General features: G+C 40.1%; 2 protein-coding genes and 1 long non-coding RNA gene across 3 annotated transcripts; 1 reads left to right on the forward strand and 2 right to left on the reverse strand.

Annotated features, from left to right (window-relative positions):
• Nucleotides 1-1,363: 1,363 nt before the first annotated feature.
• LOC309703308 (uncharacterized protein) lies at nucleotides 1,364-12,244 on the reverse strand. Its single transcript, XM_082528093.1, has 2 exons — nucleotides 11,646-12,244; nucleotides 1,364-1,892 (listed from the first exon to the last, which is right to left on the reverse strand). Exons 1-2 carry the CDS (start codon nucleotides 11,903-11,905, stop codon nucleotides 1,826-1,828), a joined length of 327 nt encoding a protein of 108 aa, XP_082384219.1. The 5' UTR covers nucleotides 11,906-12,244; the 3' UTR covers nucleotides 1,364-1,825.
• LOC309700483 lies at nucleotides 2,689-3,492 on the reverse strand. The gene is made up of 2 exons (XR_014274680.1): nucleotides 2,978-3,492; nucleotides 2,689-2,890 (listed from the first exon to the last, which is right to left on the reverse strand). It is a non-coding gene; the product is annotated as an uncharacterized lncRNA (long non-coding RNA).
• Nucleotides 12,245-16,350: 4,106 nt separating the features above from the next.
• LOC309703306 (ladderlectin-like) lies at nucleotides 16,351-18,791 on the forward strand. Its single transcript, XM_082528090.1, has 6 exons — nucleotides 16,351-16,457; nucleotides 16,538-16,615; nucleotides 16,889-16,998; nucleotides 17,794-17,928; nucleotides 18,202-18,310; nucleotides 18,454-18,791. The coding sequence occupies exons 2-6, from the start codon at nucleotides 16,555-16,557 to the stop codon at nucleotides 18,519-18,521; spliced, it is 483 nt and encodes a 160-aa protein (XP_082384216.1). The 5' UTR covers nucleotides 16,351-16,457; nucleotides 16,538-16,554; the 3' UTR covers nucleotides 18,522-18,791.
• The last annotated feature ends 2,860 nt before the right edge of the window (nucleotides 18,792-21,651 follow it).

A 21,651-nucleotide genomic window follows, 5' to 3' on the forward strand; every position in this document is an offset into this window, starting at 1 on the left:
GGAAGGCTAATCAATGCGGTAGCAAACAACTGGGAGCTGTACAACAGCTGCTTTCTGTACCGAGACAGGAATATAAAGGACCGAGCTTGGAGGAAGATATGTGAAGAGATCGGGCAACCTGGTAAGTTCATTCATTTCTCTTTTGAAAGTTTTTACTGACCCGGGGAAGCCGCGCTAAAGCTAGCAAGCCCCCGCTATTTTTCCACTGACGTACAAATACCGTTCTGCTTTTATGCATGTTGTCATTTAGGAATATATTTTATTGTTTATTAATAAACAGCACACAGTGGTCCCGCTGTTCATCCGTCACTGCCTCGCTTTTTCGCTGATTTTTTATTGCACCGTACAGCATTGCATTCTGCAGCCTGATTGACAAATCTGCTCCGTGCTGTGTCTCCTGCGCTTGCCAAATTTATCACGTTTGGTTTTCATAACCATCACGTCCAATGGAAAAAACAGCACAAAAACACCCATAACTATGAGCCTCATTCGGAAATAGACACCTGCACCTCGAGGGAAAAAGGCGCACGAAAGTGGCAGGCAGATGAAGACAAACCGCGGCATAATAATACTTTTACGTTTTGCAATCTACAAAGGTTTGCACTTTGAGAATCAATTGTGAGAACTGTGACCAATGTTCATGTGTGTGGGGAAAACAGTGTATAAAGTGCGTGACCAGGGGCTAGTTATTCTGAGAACTCCTGCTGCAATAAATGAGGGACCACTGTCTACTCTATGATTATTATATTCAACCTGTTAACATTTAATATTGTATTGATAGAACCAACTGATTCTGCAGCAGAGCATCCCCAGTCCCTGAGCTCCTGCTGCTGCACCCACAGATATCTACAGCAAGCACTGATACCTTTTTAGTCGGTGGGATTGCCATGTGATCACCTTTACTAAATATCTACAACCAATCTGATTATATCCTGTTTTTGTTTTGTTTTGTTTTTTCAATGTTGAAATTAAAATCTAGTAGCAGTCTTCTCATTTCTTTGTGTTTTGTGCTGTTTTACAGGCCCACGGGGGAGGACGGCTCCGAGGCAGATGAGGGACGGGTCCCAGGACGGTCCATCGGCGGTGGAGCTGGCCATCCTGGTGTCCCTGAAGAGGCCACACCAGTCTCCAATGGAGCATTTCCTCCTCAGCCTTGTTCCTGCTCTGGAGAGCAGCTGGTCCTTTTTATTCCTGTCTCTCTGTAAATACTTATATTTTATATATTTATGTTTAATGTTTTTCTGTTTGAGAATTCTAATATTTCAAATAAATTTTTATAATGACTAATGTCTCAGTTCTACTACACAGCAAATGTTGGCACACGACTTGACACATGTAGAATTTATTTCATGTTATACTAATGACAAAATATACTAATACAGTGGGATGCAAAAGTTTGGGCAACCTTGTTAATAGACATTATTTTCCTGTATAAATCGTTGGTTGTTACAATAAAAAATGTCAGTTAAATATCATACAGGAGACACACACAGTGATATTTGAGAAGTGAAAAGAAGTTTACTGGATTTACAGAAAGTGTGCAATAATTGCTTAAACAAAATCAAGCAGGTGCATAAATTTGGGCACCACAAAAAAGAAATGAAATAAATATTTAGTGTATATCAATGTGTGTGTCTCCTATATGATATATAGGGTGCCTTTGTCTGGACGTGCTTCCCATCCAGAGCTGCACAGCACAGAGGAAAGTTCCAGCGCTCCTGGAATCCCTCTGTGATGGACCGCCAGTCTCCAGGTGAAGGCACAGCCATGAAGTCGTCCACTAGACAGTCCCAGATGGCCGTCGCTGCCTGGGGGGTGATCTGGCTCACCGTGGACACACCGACTCTGTAACTGAACGCTTGGTCGTGAAGGAGTCCCCGGTGACAAGGAACCTGGACAAAATTGTTCAAAATCAGTATTATGTGTACTGCAGTTACAAAATACATTATTCAAATTCCAAAATACTTTTGTGATGTCAGATTTAAATTACAAAACATGAATCTTACATAAAACATTTTGTAATTATAAGGATAATTACAAAATGTATATTAGATAACATCTAAAACAGTTGTGTTTTGTTTTAACTTTAACATATCATAATTTGATTGGTAGCAACTTTTGCCACTACAGTGAGCCAATCACTCATAATTCCTAAACATGTCAATCAGGTAGGAATGAAGTAAGACATTAATAGAAATAAAGAGTTGTATGTTGACATGTAGCCCTTTCCTTGCTTAAATCATTAATATTTTTGAAAAATTAATCTTAAAATCTTAAAATAATCTGCAAAGCTCTCTCAAAGAGATTAGAGAAAATGACCCCCCTCTTAATTCATCCTGACCAAACTGGTTTCATAAAAGGTCGGCACTCCTCAACAAACACTCGTAGATTACTTAATTTAATAGACTACTCATACGATAAAAACATCGAAACCATAATATTATCTCTAGATGCAGAAAAAGCATTTGACAGAGTTAACTGGAAATTTTTATTCGCAACTTTACACAAATTTGGTTTTGGAAACTCTTTCATAAACTGGATAAGAATATTATACAATTCCCCAACAGCTCGTATCAGAACAAATGACCAGACATCCTCCAGCTTCTATCTCCTGAGGGGCACCAGACTGTCACGGGCTGCGACGGCAGACCGTGGAGTTGTAGAGAAAGTAGGGCCCAAACGCGAGACTCAAGTGAAGGACAGTGGATTTATTTATGGCGAGTGGACAGAAACGACAACTATATACAATTCAAGCACTGTGACTCCTGTGGCGATTCCTCCAAGAATCCCACACAGTGCACGTGTCCATAGCAGTGAAAAGGTGACAACTCCAAAAACCCGATTCCACTCTGTGATTTCCCCTCGTGACGACGTTCCTGACTCCCGACTCCTGGTGACACAAAAACACACACAGCTCAGCAGGCAGCCTTTAGTAGCGAAGCCGATCACAACACACTAATCTACGGAGGTACTTAACAGGTTCGACTTAGTATAATCCCGCGCCGACTGGGGCTCCGCCACCTTCTTAAATAAGGCGCCCCTCATGAAGCCATCAGCTGCAGCTGGTGAGGGCTAATGGGCGGCAGGTGCGGCACTCCCCAGTGCGGGAACACTTCCGGGTCGCAGTCCCCTCAGCGACCCCAAAACATCCGGGAGCACCCAGGGAGAAAGGACAAAAAGGGAGAGAAAACCACCATAACATATGGAAAAACATATACAAGAAATACATGAGCTCTGGGTCATCAGACCCAGACCATGACACAGACAGGGATGCCCACTCTCCCCTTCACTTTTTGCAATTTTTATCGAACCTCTAGCAGCAGCATTTAGACAGGCTACAACAATTAAGGGCATAAAATGTAAGAACATAGAACATAAAATCAGTCTCTATGCGGATGATGTGTTGCTTTTTCTGCAAAACACACAAACCAACCTCTCTGAGGTAATTACTTTAATAAACTGGTTTTCAAGAGTTTCAGATTATTCAATTAACTGGCCAAAATCTACATTTCTCCCCATTAACTGCTCCTTCCATAATTCTTCCTCTGCCCCACTGCAATCCGGAAATATTAAATATTTAGGTATTAATGTCTCTCCTAAGCTTTCAGACTTAACTAAATTAAACCACATCCCACTTCTAAAGAAAGTAGAAGGCGATCTGACTAGATGGAAATCTTTACCCATATCACTCATGGGAAGGGTCGCCACTATAAAAATGATGATCTTGCCAAAAATAAATTACTTATTTTTGATGATCCCTAACAAACCATCACAAGATTGGTTCAGATCTCTGGATTCATATACAGTGGGGCAAAAAAGTATTTAGTCAGCCACCGATTGTGCAAGTTCCCCCACTTAAAATGATGACAGAGGTCAGTAATTTGCACCAGAGGTACACTTCAACTGTGAGAGACAGAATGTGAAAAAAAAATCCATGAATTCACATGGTAGGATTTGTAAAGAATTTATTCGTAAATTAGGGTGGAAAATAAGTATTTTGTCACCTCAAACAAGGAAAATCTCTGGCTCTCACAGACCTGTAACGTCTTCTGTAAGAAGCTTTTCTGTCCCCCACTCGTTACCTGTATGAATGGCACCTGTTTGAACTCATCATCTGTATAAAAGACACCTGTCCACAGCCTCAAACAGTCAGACTCCAAACTCCGCCATGGCCAAGACCAAAGAGCTTTCAAAGGACACCAGGAAAAGTATTGTAGACCTGCACCAGACTGGGAAGAGTGAATATACAATAGGCAAGCAGCTTGGTGTGAAAAAATCAACTGTGGGAGCAATCATCAGAAAATGGAAGACATACAAGACCACTGATAATCTCCCTCGATCTGGGGCTCCACGCAAGACCTCATCCCGTGGGGTCAAAATGATCATGAGAACGGTGAGCAAAGATCCCAGAACCACACGGGGGGACCTGGTGAATGACCTGCAGAGAGCTGGGACCAAAGTAACAAAGGTCACCATCAGTAACACACTACAACGGCAGGGAATCAAATCCCGCAGTGCCAGACGTGTTCCGCTGCTGAAGCCAGTGCATGTCCAGGCCCGTCTGAAGTTTGCCAGAGAGCACATGGATGATACAGCAGAGGATTGGGAGAATGTCATGTGGTCAGATGAAACCAAAGTAGAACTTTTTGGTATAAACGCAACTCGTCGTGTTTGGAGGAAGAAGAATAGTGAGTTGCATCCCAAGAACACCATACCTACTGTGAAGCATGGGGGTGGAAACATCATGCTATGGGGCTGTTTTTCTGCCAAGGGGACAGGACGACTGATCCGTGTTAAGGACAGAATGAATGGGGCCATGTATCGTGAGATTTTGAGCCAAAACCTCCTTCCATCAGTGAGAACTTTGAAGATGAAACGAGGCTGGGTCTTCCAACATGACAATGATCCAAAACACACCGCCCGGGCAACAAAGGAGTGGCTCCATAAGAAGCATTTGAAAGTCCTGGAGTGGCCTAGCCAGTCTCCAGACCTCAACCCCATAGAAAATCTGTGGCGGGAGTTGAAAGTCCGTGTTGCTCGGCGACAGCCCCAAAACATCACTGCTCTCGAGAAGATCTGCATGGAGGAATGGGCCAAAATACCAGCTACTGTGTGTGCAAACCTGGTAAAGACCTATAGTAAACGTTTGACCTCTGTTATTGCCAACAAAGGTTATGTTACAAAGTATTGAGTTGTATTTTTGTTATTGACCAAATACTTGTTTTCCACCCTGATTTACGAATAAATTCTTTACAAATCCTACCATGTGGATTCATGGATTTTTTTTTTCACATTCTGTCTCTCACAGTTGAAGTGTACCTCTGGTGCAAATTACTGACCTCTGTCATCATTTTAAGTGGGGAAACTTGCACAATCGGTGGCTGACTAAATACTTTTTTGCCCCACTGTATTTCCAAATTCCTTTGGAAAGATAAACCCCCGCGTATCAGCTTAAAAACGCTACAAAGAACCAAGGATAGAGGAGGATTAGATCTGCCTAATTTTCACCAATACTTCTTAGCCAACAGGCTTCAGTTCGTCTCAGAATGGTTAAAACATACCTTCTTAGTTGAGCCCTGGCTAGATGTTGAACAGGCACTATGCAAGGATCTAGAGATTTCAGACCTACCATTTATTAGCTCAAACATCAAAAGACATGAATGCTTTAAAAGTATCAACATCAGCTTTTCTCTGACAGCATGGTGGGAGTTTCTAAAAATAACGGAGTCTTCATTAATCCCATGCAAACGTACACCTATCTGGAATAACCCTGACATATTACAAAACAATATTATGATTAATTTCCCAGAATTTCATTTCATTTCATTTCATTTTTATTTATTTCACACTTGGTACTACAAATCAAACAAAACAACCACATCTTCTATCAACAAAACACAACAACCATGTGTGAAAAGGAGCAGGAAGAAGAAAATATTCTTATTAAACCCTGCCCCCTATCTACCATCGAACTTATATCACCGATGGGCACCAAAAATCAGAAACAAACTAATATTGACATTTCTCTCCGGTCGAATCCCAAACCAACATCACATTCATTCGCATTCTTCATACTGAGTTATCGTTTTAAACATATAACACTTTTTAAAACATTGTAGATTTATACAATTCTTTAAATTATAATGAAGTGAATTCCACAGTCTTATACCCCTAACCGTTGTGCTCATTAATCTTTGTGTAGTCCTGGCTAACTGATGTTTAAAATAAAATTTCCTTCTATTCTCTTCTCCCCTTGAACACATCAAAAATACTCTTTGTAACTTAAAAGGCAAAATATTATTTTTAGCCTTAAACATAATTAATAATGTCCGTAATTTCACTAAATCTCCTAATTTTAATAATTTTGATTCTATAAATAATTTATTTGTATGTTCTCTATATTTAACATTATGAATTATTCGTATAACTTTCTTCTGTAATAGGTTTAAAGGTTTTATGGTATTCTCATATGTATTCCCCCAAACTTCAACACAATAGTTGATATATGAAAAAAACAAAGAAAAATATAAAATACGCATTGTTTTATAATTTAATAAATCTCTTATACTACCCAGAATATAAATACTTTTGACCATTTTCTTTCTAATATGTTCAATATGAGATTTCCATGTCAAATTCTCATCCACTATTACACCCAAAAAACGAAATTCAGTAACTCTTTCAATCAATTCTTCCTCTATAAACATAATGACTTTATCCTCCTTTACACGATTGCCAAATATCATATATTTCGTTTTTGTCAGATTCAAAGATAATTTATTTACATCAAACCATTTTTTTATTCTTAACATCTCAGAAGTCATAATTTCAACCAAGTCTTTCAAATTCTCTCCAGAGCAATAAAAATTTGTGTCATCTGCAAATAAAATCGAATTTAACCTTTTAGATACGTCACAAATATCATTAATATATAAATTAAAGAGTTTAGGTCCCAAAATAGAACCTTGAGGAACACCACATACAATCTTCAGTCTTTCAGAAGTATTGCCAAAATAATAAACATATTGCAACCTATTCTCTAAATAACTCATTAACCAATTCAATGCTACTCCTCTCACTCCATGGTTATACAATTTAGAAATCAAAATAGAATGTTGTATCGTATCAAAAGCTTTTTTTAAATCAACAAATACTCCCACTGTGTATTTATTATTATGTGTTGCAGATGAAATATCTTCAATAAAAGTCAACAACGCTAATGCCGTTGACCTATTTTTACGAAATCCAAATTGGTTTTCATGTATTAGTTGATATTTTTCAATAAAACTATCAAGTCTTTGTGCAAAGAGTTTTTCTAGCAATTTTGAAAACTGTGATAAAAGAGACACTGGCCTATAATTGTTAAAACTATGCTTATCTCCTGATTTATATAATGGTATTACTTTTGCCACTTTCATTCTGTCAGGGAATACTCCTGACTGTAGCGAAAGATTAAAAATATAACAAAGAGGAGTACTTATACAATCTATTGTCTTTTTAATTATGACCATGTCTATACCTTCACAACCATTTGTACACGCTTTCTTTCTCAGATGAGCGACAGTAAATGTGACTTGTTGCCATCTGCTTTTAGAAACTCTTGTAGGTAGAATGGAGTTGTAAAGGAATTAAATACTTAGAACATATATTAGAGGGAACAGAATTTATTCCATTTGACAGACTAGTTGCACAATATGGGATCAACAAGACAAGATTTTTAGAATATCAACAAATTAAATCCATAGTAAAAAAGAAATTTAACCTCAGTCAAGTTGAATTACAAACACCACTAAGTGCGGCACATTTTCTTACTCTTAAATCCCCCAAATTATTATCTAAAATATACAGAACACTTTCTAAATTAGATGAATCAATATCCCTTCCTATTGCAAAGTGGGAAGCAGATTTATCAGTCAGCTTAGACCAAAACTTCTGGTCTCAGATTTGCTTAAAAACCTTTAAATTAATTAAAAATCCCAGTCTGCAATTAATACAATACAAAATACTACATAGAGTGCACTATACAGGTCATCGGATGTTCAAGATGGGCTTTACATCTTCCAACAACTGCTCACACTGTCAAGGCTATACACCAGACAATTACATCCACGCTCTTTGGTTCTGTCCACCAGTGCAAAAGTTTTGGCGCGAGATATGTGAAGACTTATCAAAGTGTCTGAAATGTAACATTCCAACTTCCCCCTTAGTGTGTTTACTGGGCAGCTTAGATAATGTCACTTCAGAAAAGAATATAGCCCATATGATTTTCACTGCCCTATGCATAGCCAAGAAAACAGTCCTCATGAACTGGAAAAATAAAAATAATCTTAATTCTAACCAATATAGAAATTATCTATTAGATTACATTAGTCTTGACACAGCCTCTGCCACCACATCAGATCAATTGCTCTGGACTCCTTTTATCAGCTCCATCACCTAGTGGGGGTGGGGGGTCATAGTTTGGTCCCGCCTTCACTGTTGTGATTGGTGTGGGGGTAGGGACAGGCTTAGGGCGTCGGGGGGTTCCCCGGAGGCATCTTCCTTGGGGGGCTCAACCCGGGGTAGCGGTCATGTCCGGTTGGGGGCTCTGTTGGCTCTCAGGTGACTGTTTCCTCGCGGCTGCGTGCAGCGGGGCTAGGTCTGTGCTGACGGACGTGGGTTACTGACCTGGTAGCCTGGCTGGCCCTGGGTGGGTCCGGGATGGGCGTGAGGTTCTGGGGGCGCTCCGTCTCTGGGCTGGGGCCCGGGCCGGGCCTCGTGGGCTTGGATCCTGGTTGGTGTGTTGCCGGGGTTGTGGGCGGGTGGGTGCATGGGGGCCCGGCCCTGGAGCAGGGTGCCGCCGGTGCGTCGAACCACCTGGGGGGCTCTTCAACTGGTGGGGGAGATGGTCACATCTTGCAGGAGCTTTCCTCTCTTCAGGAACTCTCTCTGCAGGAGGGGGAGATACAGGAGAGGTGGAGGAAGATCTCAGCCTGGGCGTTTACTGTATTATGTAGTCTGGAAGATGAGTGGATGGTGGGGTGGGTGCAGTTTTCTCTGTGGTGGGGTTGGGTGGACTGTCCCGGGCTCTGTGGGGCCGGGAGGCGCTGCTGCACTGGGCCCCGGTCTGGATGGGCCTGGGCCCCCTTTCCCTGGCGGGTCGCGGAGTGTGGGAGTGCCTACTGAGGTCAGCGGGGGAGCTGGCCCCAGGGAGGGGTTACCTGCCCCTCCCTTCCGTCCCTCCCCATCTCCAGCGTCCTCCCTCTTCCCGCTCCACCACAACCACCCACACATGCAGGGCCTTGGAGTAGGGGTATGTCACCAGGGTGCAGAGGAGGCTACCCCCCCCCCCCCCCCCCCCTCTGTCCCCTTCTGGCTGCCTCTGCCTCAATTTTATCCCACAACTTAGACATTCACATTATTCACACTCTCATTACACATACATATAGGATCTTGGGGGTGGGCACAATCACGGAGTCCAAATTACCATCAGGGTGTACACCTCACCCCTGGCGTCGTTGCCCACCTCTCAATTTTAAATACACTTAGACATTGAGGGCTATCAGGAGGGACTATGCGCTTACCTGCTGCTCCTTGGCAGGTAGCTCCATGCCCTCCTGGGTTTTAATTGCACCTTAGAACACACATGCATCAACACTACAATGAGCGGGTGGAGGGAGGTTTGGAGTCTTCTCCCACCCCCATTCTCTGCGGCCTGCTGGAGCGGGAGGGCTAGGTGGAGTTGGCCGTCCGACTGCGGTCTGGAGTGTGGGGCCTCCCTGCTGCTACGGAGTTGGGGTGGTCTGCCTCTCCCCACCGCAGGGAAAAGGGTAACACCACCTGGGTCTGGGTGCAGTTCCCCCCTCCAGGGGCAAGGGTACCTAGACCCGGTTTGTAGAGTACGCTTGGGGAGTGTGATCGTGTGTACAACGTCTCTTTATGTCTGTCTCCACGTTGGTTGAGTGTGGAGTGATTGCATATGAGAGCATGAGGGGGGGAATGGATGTTTGTGTCTGTGTGTGCCTGTATGTCTGTGTCTATATGTCAGGCTGGGTATCAGACGCCACCTCTCTGGGGACACCTCAGGCCCTCCAAGGTTTGGAGGCCTATCTCCACCTACCACCACTTCCCCTGCCGGTGGCGGACTCCCTCAGGTGTCGGTGCGTTTGTGGTTCTTTGTGTCTGGGGGTGGGCGTCCAGGTACACACCGGCTCACTCCTTGGCGGCCGCTTATCAGGGCCTGGAGCCTGGGGCTCGCTCGGGCCCCTTCGGGGGTGGGGTGCCCCCGGCCTCTCGGCCTGGGGCTCGGTCACTCAGGCACAGCTGGCGGCCAGCGGAGCTCATGGGCGCGTCACTGCAACTCCCCCTGGCTTCTGCTCCGCGGCTGCTGAGTGAACCCTCATCTGGGACTCTCCTCAGCTCTTACTGGAACAGTGGCGCGGCTGCCCCTCTGTTGGTCTTCCATGGTCTCTTGTGTTCTGGGGGCCTCTGGATGTCTGGAGTTTTGATCTCCTCCATACCTGCTTCACACCCTGGAGGACGGGGCTGTGGCCCCCCCACACTCCCTAGCAGATCGTTACATGGAGAAACCTTTGGAATACAAGCGCGCTGATCCACACAGGTATGCACACGGGTGTTCACTGCTCGTAGACCCAAATTACACCTTTCTTGGCTGCTACTTCGAAGCACATCTGTCCTGCGTGCTGCACAACAACATTGAATATTTAGTATTTACTGCTGTTTACACTTAGCTAGATTAATGCGATGGTGTTGTGTTTAGTATGTTGCTTTGTTTTGTTTTTTTTGTCTTTTTTTGCTTGTTTTCTATTCTTCTCTCAACAGGTGATCCAGGAGATTTTTATTTTTTTTCTCCCCCCTTTCTCACTGTCCCTCTCCCCTTCTGTTTTTCCTTTCCTTCCTCTTTCTTTCTCCCTTTCCTATCCCTCACTCATGTCTGTCCCGTCTGTAACATCTGAAAATAAAATATAATAAATAATAAAAACAAAGATCGACCAAATGAACCAATACGGCAATGCCACGATTATCCATTTGGCAAAGTAAATCCATTGGGTATCCTTGTTGGTCTTCAGACAACAATTCTGATGGCTAAAGAACCAAATGGGACAGGCGAAAAAAAAAAAAATTAATCTGTGATAAGACATAACTTATCAAGATAGAACCATGTAACTAAAGATGAACCAAACTGTTCACAGTTTTATCTAACTCTGTTTTAATAAAGGCTGGTGACCCCTGCTATAGAGTCTGACAGCTGCAGGGATTATATACAAATATTCAACTATCCCAGAATTAAACCAGGTCTAAATAAAAAGGAGTGAGCATCACTACAAAGGTTAACTCAGTGGTCCTAATGCTACAGTTTGATATCAGCAAACACCAGCGCATACATTGATGTGACACCACAGCCATGCTATCATTGCAAACACTGATAACAGCATAAATCGAATTAAATCGGGACTTGATGAGACCTTCTGAGTATCACTAGAAATATTATAAACAGTCTCCATACCACAGTTTCCTTTCAGTAAACACCGACAGCATTCACTGTTAGCATAGCACATCCATGTTAGCAGTGTATAACTGGATGGTTTAGCATATATTAGCACAGGTATCAATAAAGGACTACCGTATTAAATACTTTTACTAACCTCAGGCAGACGGACAGGCGCTCTGCAGGTGGGATTGAGCGCCTGTAGTTGGTGTCTAGGCGGGCGATGCTGGGACCGACGAGGGAAAGCAGGTCCTCAAACTGGCCGACGGTGATAGCGCTGGAATCGGCCGTCATCCAGGCGCGGCTCCTGGAGCAAATGGTGAAACTCACCAAACTGCTCACACCTCTGGAGGACCTGATGGACCCAGGTACGGCGAGGACGTCTTTTACGCCGCTGCTCTGCTCTCCACAGTACATAGAAAAGGGAGACTCTCTCTTCAAGCGCTAGCTCGACAGCTGCCATCTTGCAAAGATACCGGTCTGGCACAACTCCCTCCCACATTCCTCCCACATTTCCGGTTCACACGCGTCAAAATATGATATTTTGACGCGCGATGGATTTTTCTTGGACACGCGTTGAGACGCGAATGTGCACGCGTCAAATCAGGGGCGTTTGGGGCGTTTTATTCGCGTCCATCGCGTTCGGTGTGAACACACCGTTACACAGGTAGCCAGCAGCTATGACCAGCACTACTTGTGCAGTTAATAAAAGGACAGGTAATGTTTGTCGCGCTGTTGCACACACAGCACGCTCGTTTGTTTTAGTTCGTCAGTTGCAACAAGACAGCTTACCAACGTGTACGTAATAAGCCAATACTCCTGTGTGCTATACACTACAGTGCTGTACACCTACTTACTGGTTTTGTGGCATCAGTCTGTGTCTCTGAGTTAACTTGTGTTTCTCCTACAGCTCCGGACCGGAAAAAATGTGCGTGCTCTTTGTGAGCTCGTTCCCGGCTCATAACCAGCGCGTTTTGCGGTCAAGGGCGATCATTGGTTAAATGTGAACATGTGACTGATGCAAGCGAGATCCTTTTATTTAGCAAAACTGTGATTAATAGTTAAATGTTATTGTTGAGGGGCACAGACAGGACTCGCACGCACACACACATTAAAAAAAAATAATAATAATTTTTTTTAAAAAGTTGCCTCAACAAAAGGGCACTTTGGGCACCCATCAGGAAAGGGGCGGGTGCTCAAGCCCCTCTAGCCCCCCCCCCTCTGCACGTGCCTGCCTGTAAGATGTCCAAGACCTTTTGATACTGGTTCAAAATAACTTGGATTTGAGGCACAGAGACTATGCTTTGCTCATTCATAGAATCTTCCAATAGCATAACACGTCTCTCCACTTTCATTTTGATATATTACAAATCGTTTAAAGTTAAAGAAATTTTGATCATCATCATTCAACATAACAGTGAATGAATGACGTTTGAGTACACGACTGTAATCTTCGGAGTGAAACACCTCGCCATCTGTAATGATTCGTTGAAAGTACTTTACTCTGCTCCTTTGTACCCCATAATGACTCAGTGCCATATAGTCATCCCTCCTAATTAATCGCACTTTAGGATGATTAAGTGCAGTGATACCATGTGTGTGAGTTACATGTTTTAACTGTTTAGGTCTTGTTAGAGATTCAAATATCTCCTTGCATTCATTTGAGGCATCTTTCAGTAAAGTCTGGCCATAAAATGGTAAGGCCTTCTGTAGCCAGAACATTTTACAATCTGTAGCGCAACCCCTTGAGTGCTTTTGATCATGTCTAGTAGTTTAGCATTGTAAGACTCAAACACAAAGGCGGAACGAGCCCACAATGGCCCCCAGTTAACTACACTTCTTGGTAGTGATGGGATTTCCAACTCTTTTTAGAGATCCGGTACTTTCGGTTCGGCTCACTAAAAAGAGCCGGTTCTTTTGGCTCCGAACCGGCTCTTCGGGTTGTTTTGTTGCTTTAATTAATTTATTATTAACAATACTATAAAATTATGCACAAAAGGAATTACTAACGTAAAAAAAAAAAAGTGGTTTTATTTATATATGTTTATATATAAATATATGCGGTGGCCCCTAGAGACAAAACACGTACAAACTCATGATATCTTCAAGACAGTCATTGGTCAAACTGTTTTTGAGCTTGAGTGCCAGAAATAGTAGTTGGTTTTGCTCTTTAGTTTGACCTGAATCCACTGGGACCTCTACCTGAACAGGACCTGCAGTGCACTCTTCTTCATTAGTCATCAGCAGAGTTCTGTCTTCTGGAAGGATGTCTGGGATTTCCTTGAAAAGAGAAGAAGGAGAGAATTATGGGTCCTGTAAACATCACATTATAAATCTTCAGTGTAAGAGCATTAGCCTAGTGGATTACAGCAGACATTTGAAATTGGCCTTATTCACTAACTGTGCACTATTTGACATGTCCATTCAGTCTTGCCAAAATCTAAGTGTGCTTTGGCTGACCAAGATTAACTCTCAAAATGAATGCTTAGTGCTTTCTTTCATGATAAATTCTGTAAGAATATATGATTGCAGTAGAAAGTAGGAATTACCGTAAAAATCATAATTAGAACAATGATTACTTGTTTTATTTTTTTCTTGTTCAATGCACTAATACATGAATATTCATTAAAAAATTAATACGTTTAGAAATGTCATGATCTTTTTGATTTCATTTCTTGACTTGAAAATTCAACTAACTCTTGTGTACTTATTTCGACAAATCTATAGTCCTATATTCATAATAAATTGAATTTAGGTTTATGCATTAAATGTGTTTTTATTACAGTTAACCCAAAATGTTTGTATTCCAACACTAACCTTAAAAAGAGACCAATAAGATGGTCATTTATTATTTGGTATAACTGAAGTAATTAAATGCTAAGGGATAAGATAAAATGGATAATAAGATAAAAGGAATAAAACTTTATTTTGGTAATCATCACCCTCAAGTTGTTCTGAACCTGTTTCTTTGTTCTGTTGAACACAAAAGAAGATATTTTCAAGAATGTTGGTAACCAGTTTCTTGTCCCTACTGACTTCCATAGTATTGTTATTTTATACTATGTCCATACTATGTCAATGGGGACCAGCAACTGTTTGGTTATCAACATTATTTTATGCGCCCCAGGGTGGCTGTGGCTACATTGTAGCTTGCCATCACCAGTGTGTGAATGTGTGTGTGAATGGGTGGATGACAGGTTGTGTAAAGCGCTTTGGGGTCCTTAGGGACTAGAAAAGCGCTATACAAATACAGGCCATTTACCATTTACCATATGTTAACCTTTCCAAAATTGACTTTTCTGTTGCATCATTTTTTGACAATGATTTTTAGTCTTTTCCCAAAAATCGTTGGTTTTCTTCAAACTACGTGACATCCATTATTTCCTAACATTACGTAGTCCATATATATCCAATATTATTTTACACCCTCAATAAATACAAAGTATGACCTAGTAACAGAAAAAAAAATCTGATATTTCAATAAGGAACAGTCAGCATTTCACAAACATTACACTTGTTTTGAGAGAGTGAAAGCTATCACAAAAGGACAGAAGCTGTAGCTACCTAGTGAAACTTTTTTCTGCTCTCCATTATTTATGGAAGCATCACTTCATTCATTATTGCAGACAAAACAAAAAAGAGACAAATCAAATAAAAACTTCAAAATGCTACAAACAAAAATAAGCATAAGAAAACTGTAAAAAAAAAAAAAACCTGTTGAATTTTAGTGGTATTTGATGAGGGTGTTGACTGAGCATCCACCCATCTCTAAAGAAACAACAGTTTCATGTGTGACTGATGGTGCCAACAGTGTTTTTTTAATGGGAGTTGGTACAGTAGCATATGAGGAAGTGAGGCTGATACAGTGACTTTGTAAACACTCTCACATTACAGCAAATATTATAATGATACTTCTCTCATGACAACTTGCCATCTACAACTAACTATTTTCCCATAAAGGTGAAGATGGTCTCCAGAGCTGGCACATTCATGAGCTTTCTCTTTAAGGTGTAAACTGTAGTAGGATAAATGATACATTTTCTCACAATCAGCTTCTTGTATGGACTTACAAATATTTACAAATACAAACACATTTTCAGTTTTTGCAGTTGATGTTAAAATCATTCAATCCAAGCTGTAACTTGCTTGGTGCATCACAATGACCAAGCCATGTTATGCTATGTGTAAATGATGCTTTTCTTTGAGTTGCTGCAATGAAACTTTGTCAAATCAAATCATATCAAATCTGATTTGCTTTCAAAGTGTTTGTTTCCTTTTTTTTAAACTGTCTATTTTATGGCTGTCCAAAGTTCTTTATTGATCTGTTACCCATTTTAGGTATTTTGTTTTTTATAGAAATACTCCGAAATCATCATGAAGCACTTGGGTGTGACACTGAGACCAGTGGAGAAACATACATGGGAACAAGACTGACGGGGAGAAAGAAAGAGAACACCGAATGCAGAGACAAGACTAAATGGAAAGGATAAGGCTGACTAAACATGAGGCATGGAAACTCCCCTGTTCCGTGCTCCATGATAACAGAAACCTACAGACTAGAAAACAAAACTAAGAAGACCTAAGAAAACAAATATAAACAGAGGGATCACAACTGTACACCAAAACAAGGAACAGAACCTTAACCATAGAACATTAAACAACCCAGAATCAAAAGTCCAAACACATTTACACTGAGCCAAAGGCCCAGGAGCGTGACATCTTTGTTGACCAGCAGTCAATAAATGAAATTAAACATCCATGAAATTCAAGCTGGGTGGAGAGAATTGCGTAAGGTTGGTAAAGACAGGGTTAGTGAAGCATGGAATCAAAACATACTTAAGTATTTTTAGTGCATCTCTTCCTGGTATTGAAATGTAAATATAAGAAAGTGTATATAAGTGCTCATCTCTACTTGAGGGGTGAAGCTACAGGCTGACACTTGAAAGAGGAGAAGACATTCTACAGACAGGTATGTTACAAATATGCTGAGGATCTTCTATCCTTTCTTTATCAAACTGCTAATCACTTTTGTTAATGTGTTTCTTACAGAGACACTAAATATCATCATGAAGCTGCTGACTGCATCTGCACTTCTCTGTGCAATGATGGCTCTGACCGCTGCTCAGGGTAAGTATAAAAGTATGTAACTAGTATCATACTGAATGTTGTGCATGTCAATGGGCTATATACAGCTGTCCAAATAATAAGATCCATTTTTAAATACATGTTTTTAAAAATAGAAATCTAAAGGAAGAAAATGACACATTTTCCAGTTGAAATTTGTTGAAAAGTAAAACTATTGTCAATAAAACACAAGTTAATGACCATAATTATAATTATTCCAGTAAAGGGGGAATTGGGTCAGCATTTTGTCACACAATATGTTTGCTTTGTCTTTAGATGAGTGCTATGTTCTCAAGAAGTCCTCATCATGCCCTGCTGGTTGGACTGAGTCCAACAACAAATGTTACTTCTATGTTTCTACACCCTTACCCTGGGGTGATGCTCAGGTAATAACATCAGGACTCACCGGTTACTGTGACTGTGTTTCTTTGATTCTTTAATATTTGGATAAGACCTTATAATAATATTTTTTTAATATTATATTAAACATTTTTATATTGACAATTATTAAAATGTTATCAAAGCCAATGTACTGTTAAAATTTGTTTAAAATTATAATAGTATGTATTGATCATTGTTAATGTTATCATTTATTGAATTTTAATAATGCTATCATTTGTTCTAATATGTATGTATGTCATATATGGCTTTACTTTTTAACAAGTAAACAGTAACAATATATTAGTAAACAAGAAATACAAACAAAGAAGCAAACAAACTAAAGTCTCCAGTTTCACGTTCCTACAATTTATGCCATGGATAAATCACCTGTCAATTTTTGCTTCGATTAAAACCAGTTCTTATATGTACTGTGAAATATGCATCCAAGCTTATAATAGCAAATATGATTTTTTTAATTTATAAAAATAATGCTAATTATTGCAGTAAATGGTTTAAGCCACCAACATTAACTGCATGAAATAATTCTGAATGATAAATGATTGTAAATGTATTAATCATTAGTCCTTTCAATATAATAATTTTTAAAAAACGTTACTTTTTATTACTTGTTGAATTGTAAGCTATTAATAAAAGGTCAGATAATTAAAATCAATAATTTTGTCACTCAATGTAAATATTTCTTGGTATGTTTTATTATTATTTGTATGTTTGTGGTGGTGTAATCATGAAGGTTGTTTTATAAATCTTCTGTAACTCTTCTGTCTTTTTGTTTACTGTAGAGAAACTGTCAGACCATGAGTGCAAACCTTGCATCTGTACAGAGCCTTGGGGAATACCAGCAGATTCAGAGGGTGATATCTGATGGGAGTAGAGCTAATGGACGAACATGGATTGGTGGTTCTGATGGTCAACAGGTATGCCAGTCTGCCAGTTAAAACATAAATCTATCCACTGGATATTTTACTTATTTCTCATTCTTATCTTTTTTTTCATTGCCATATAATTCCATATATCTTGTTTCATATATTTGATATCTTCAGTTTCTATCTACAATGTCGGTAGTAGTGAAAGTAAAGACAAACCAATAAATGAGAAGGTGTGTCCAAACTTGGTAGTCGATGTATAATGTTAAAGTGTAGTTTTGTTAAAAAACGATTCCTTATTTTTAACTTTTTTCTGTTCTGTAGGAGGGTTATTGGTTTTGGATCGATGGAACACGTTTCCAATACACAAACTGGTGTCGGGGGGAGCCTAACAACTTGGGCAGCGAGCAATGCATGGAAATGAATTTTTCAGGTATAATATTGTACATAATATATACAAGTGCTATTGTCATTATACATAAAACCAAAAAAACCAAAATATTTTTCTCATATATTCTATATTTTTGTGTCCATGCAACAAAAATTTCAGTTAAAGTTGATTTTTGGTGCTTACAGGAGACCTGTGTATGAATGATATCTCTTGCCAGTCCCGATGCCCTTCTGTCTGCATTAAGAGTAAGTGATGATTCCTGGGCTGACATGAAGGCACGTCATCTGAAAAAGAAAGAAATCTTCTCATATATCACTCAAAATATCTGTTTTCACATCTTTACCTTTTTCTTTTGCTGTAACGATGCATAAGGAATGAAGCGACAAGTGACATAAAATAGTGTGATTGTGTCTTTTAAAAGGAGCAATTGAAATGTGTAATGGAAAGAATGCTTTTAGCAAAAACTTAAAAACAAAACTTTTTTTCTCTTCTGCATCATTAAACTATTAAGCATTGAATCAAACTGGTCTGTGAGTATCTGTGTTTTTGTGTAACATTATGTAAGCTTTCAGTGCAGTTTTTAAACACTCACTGATTAGATTAACTCACTGATAGATTAACCCACGTATAAATCTGCTTGAAACTACACCAATTTCTCTTGAAATTACTTTAATCTTTTTAATCCGATGCTATTTGCTTGTGTGTCCTGTTTCTGCTTTTGATGGCATCACCACACACGAGCATGCAATTAGACACTCACACACACACACGATGAGGTCTCCTTTAAATAAGTCTGCCCTCTTTTGCTTCCCTCGTCCCAAACTTTTAGTTTCACCTAATAGTGCTAAATTTCAGAAATAACTAAATATTTTGCTAAAGCTTTTGTACATTGTCATAATTGTTAAGATACAACCTTGCACCCTTTTCACAAACCTCTAAACACAAACTGAACTTTTTTTCACAAAACCTCTGCAAATACATAATAAAACCATGTTAGGTTACTTTTATAACAACTTCTGGGTAAAAGCCGTAGGTTATTAGTTTAAATGTTGGTTTAAAAGTCGTGACTCAAGAGTTGGGTTGGCGATGTGCTGGGTTAATTAACTCCCTGGCTTGAATAATTCTATTGGGTCATAGGTTCGCTAGCTTTGATCAAATATTGGGCCAAGATTTTACCCAATTGTTTGTGTAGAAGATACGCTTCAGAAGAAGCCACATTATTCTTCTGAAACTGCCATTTTCAACTAGACTGTGACCTGATCAGATATCACTGATTTCTCCTCTACTATGAAATAAAACATGGCAAGCAAAAAGTGAATTCCAACACTCTAAAAATCACTGGGTTATTTTTGATAATTACACTTTACTGGTTTATTCTAGAACTTTGATTAAAGGCCTTTTTACAGACAACAACAGCTAGCTTGTGATGAAGAAAGATAAAGTTATTTCTACTTAAAAATGTTCGATAATGTCTTTTAAACTTATTATTTGAAATGAGGCTGAGGTTGCTCTGTTTGACAAATTATTTAGAGATTACTACATCTAGAACATTTTTTGGTTTTGCATCTTTTGTTGAATAGATGAATCTCAGGACATGAATCAAATATGACCAAATTAACGAGGGCTCATTTAGCTATGATGGAAGCATAAAATGTTGCTCATTAAGGTGTATGAAATGATCTGAGAGGGAGAGTCCCTCTTGCCACTTGTAATGTTGGGTTGTGTTCAGTGGTTGAGAATAGTCGGTAGAAACCTTAGCAGGATAGTAGGTTTAGCAGCGTCCTCCTGAAAATGTGCCAACACTTAGAGCAACATCCTCCTCTCTGCCGCTTAATGCTCTCTGGTCGCTATGGTAACGTAAATATTTCTTTCAAAATAAGACACACAACTACAACACGGGAAAGACCCAGGGAAACCGAGTTAACGATAAAAACCCCGAAAACCATAAATTTCACAGCGGCGCCTCAACTTTCGTGGCCAAACGACTCACGAACCGCTGCTGTACAGAACCTGTGATGTCCAGACGGTGTTCCTCTGGTGTTCTGCTGTGAAAACTTTTGGGTTTAGGGATTAACATAGTTGTCATGGTTTCCTTTCTTCTCTTATTTGTTGTGTATGATCAGGACAATTCTGGAGAAGATGGGCCTGCAGGGGAAAGTCACCCTCTTGCAGGCCAGAAGACATGAGATAACTTTAAAGAATACAAAGTACATATGTGTGTTATCAAGAAGAAATTTCTTAAGAACACAAGTTAATAAATGTGCAATTACCAAGAGTTGTTGTGGTGTTTTTATTTGCCTACTGTCATTTTTGATTTCCTCTGCCTTTAGGATTGCAAGTATCCAGGCTCAGGAGAGGGGGCCAGTGGGAAGCCCACTGCTGCTACTTGGCCCTGGTTTGCCCTCATGGATGAGGTGACAGGACAGATGTCTTCCATTAAGCCTCCTGTCCTAATGTCCTCTCTCCCTGAGGACACTCCAGGGCCAAGCGCAGCAGTGGGTGACCAAAACAACAGCAATGACGAAGCAAGTCAGCCACCAACGACAGGGAGAAAGAGGAAAAGAGACCGGGATGATGAGCTGCTAGACCTCATCAGAGAGGACATGAGGCAGCAAAGAGAGGCTGAGGAGAGGAGAGCAGGGAGAGGATGGACAGACTGTGTTCACTTCTAGAAAGATTAGTTCCCAAATGAGTTACGTATTGAGAAATTTATTTATTTGAATATATTTGTTACACTGTTAATATGTGTTGCATTAGTTTAAAGGTTTTATGTTATTAATAAATTGATTCAAACAAACAGTAATTGTCACTGAACTCAATTTGATTTACAGGCATTTTTAACATGTATGAACATAACGCTAACTTTGAACAATATTACATGGATATTTATTTGATAGCAATAAAGTAAATAACAATAACAATTAACCAGACAAGGGAAACAACAATCCTCATACCAGGTATGCAGGAACTTCACTGTGACATGTGTACATCCTAACACCTAAAATCATGTTTTATTTGCATTTTTCATCTATGTGAGGTTTATGTTTTAGAGTACTTTACATTTTCAAAATATTCCAAGTTATTTATAAAACCGCACAGTGTTATGTCATTTTAGCTGGCTGTATGAAATCTGATCTTCAAATGGTTGTCATCACCATTGGAGGAACAGCTGGGTTTCTCTTAGCTGCAGCTGGACTGATTGCTCTTTTGTTTAAGCCATGTGGCAAATTTGGTAAGTAACAGTTCTCAACTAAAAGACGAAAACAAAAACAGTGCTACAGCAAGGCAAGCCACGGAGCCATATACTTTTATATATACTGAGCAGCTTAGACATATTTTATAGTGAGGTATGTCCAGTGATCAGTAATCAGTGTTGGGAAGTG

The sequence above is a fragment of the Aulonocara stuartgranti genome (assembly GCF_965226115.1).
Source record: "Aulonocara stuartgranti genome assembly, chromosome: 3".
NCBI classification, from domain to species: Eukaryota; Metazoa; Chordata; class Actinopteri; order Cichliformes; family Cichlidae; genus Aulonocara; species Aulonocara stuartgranti.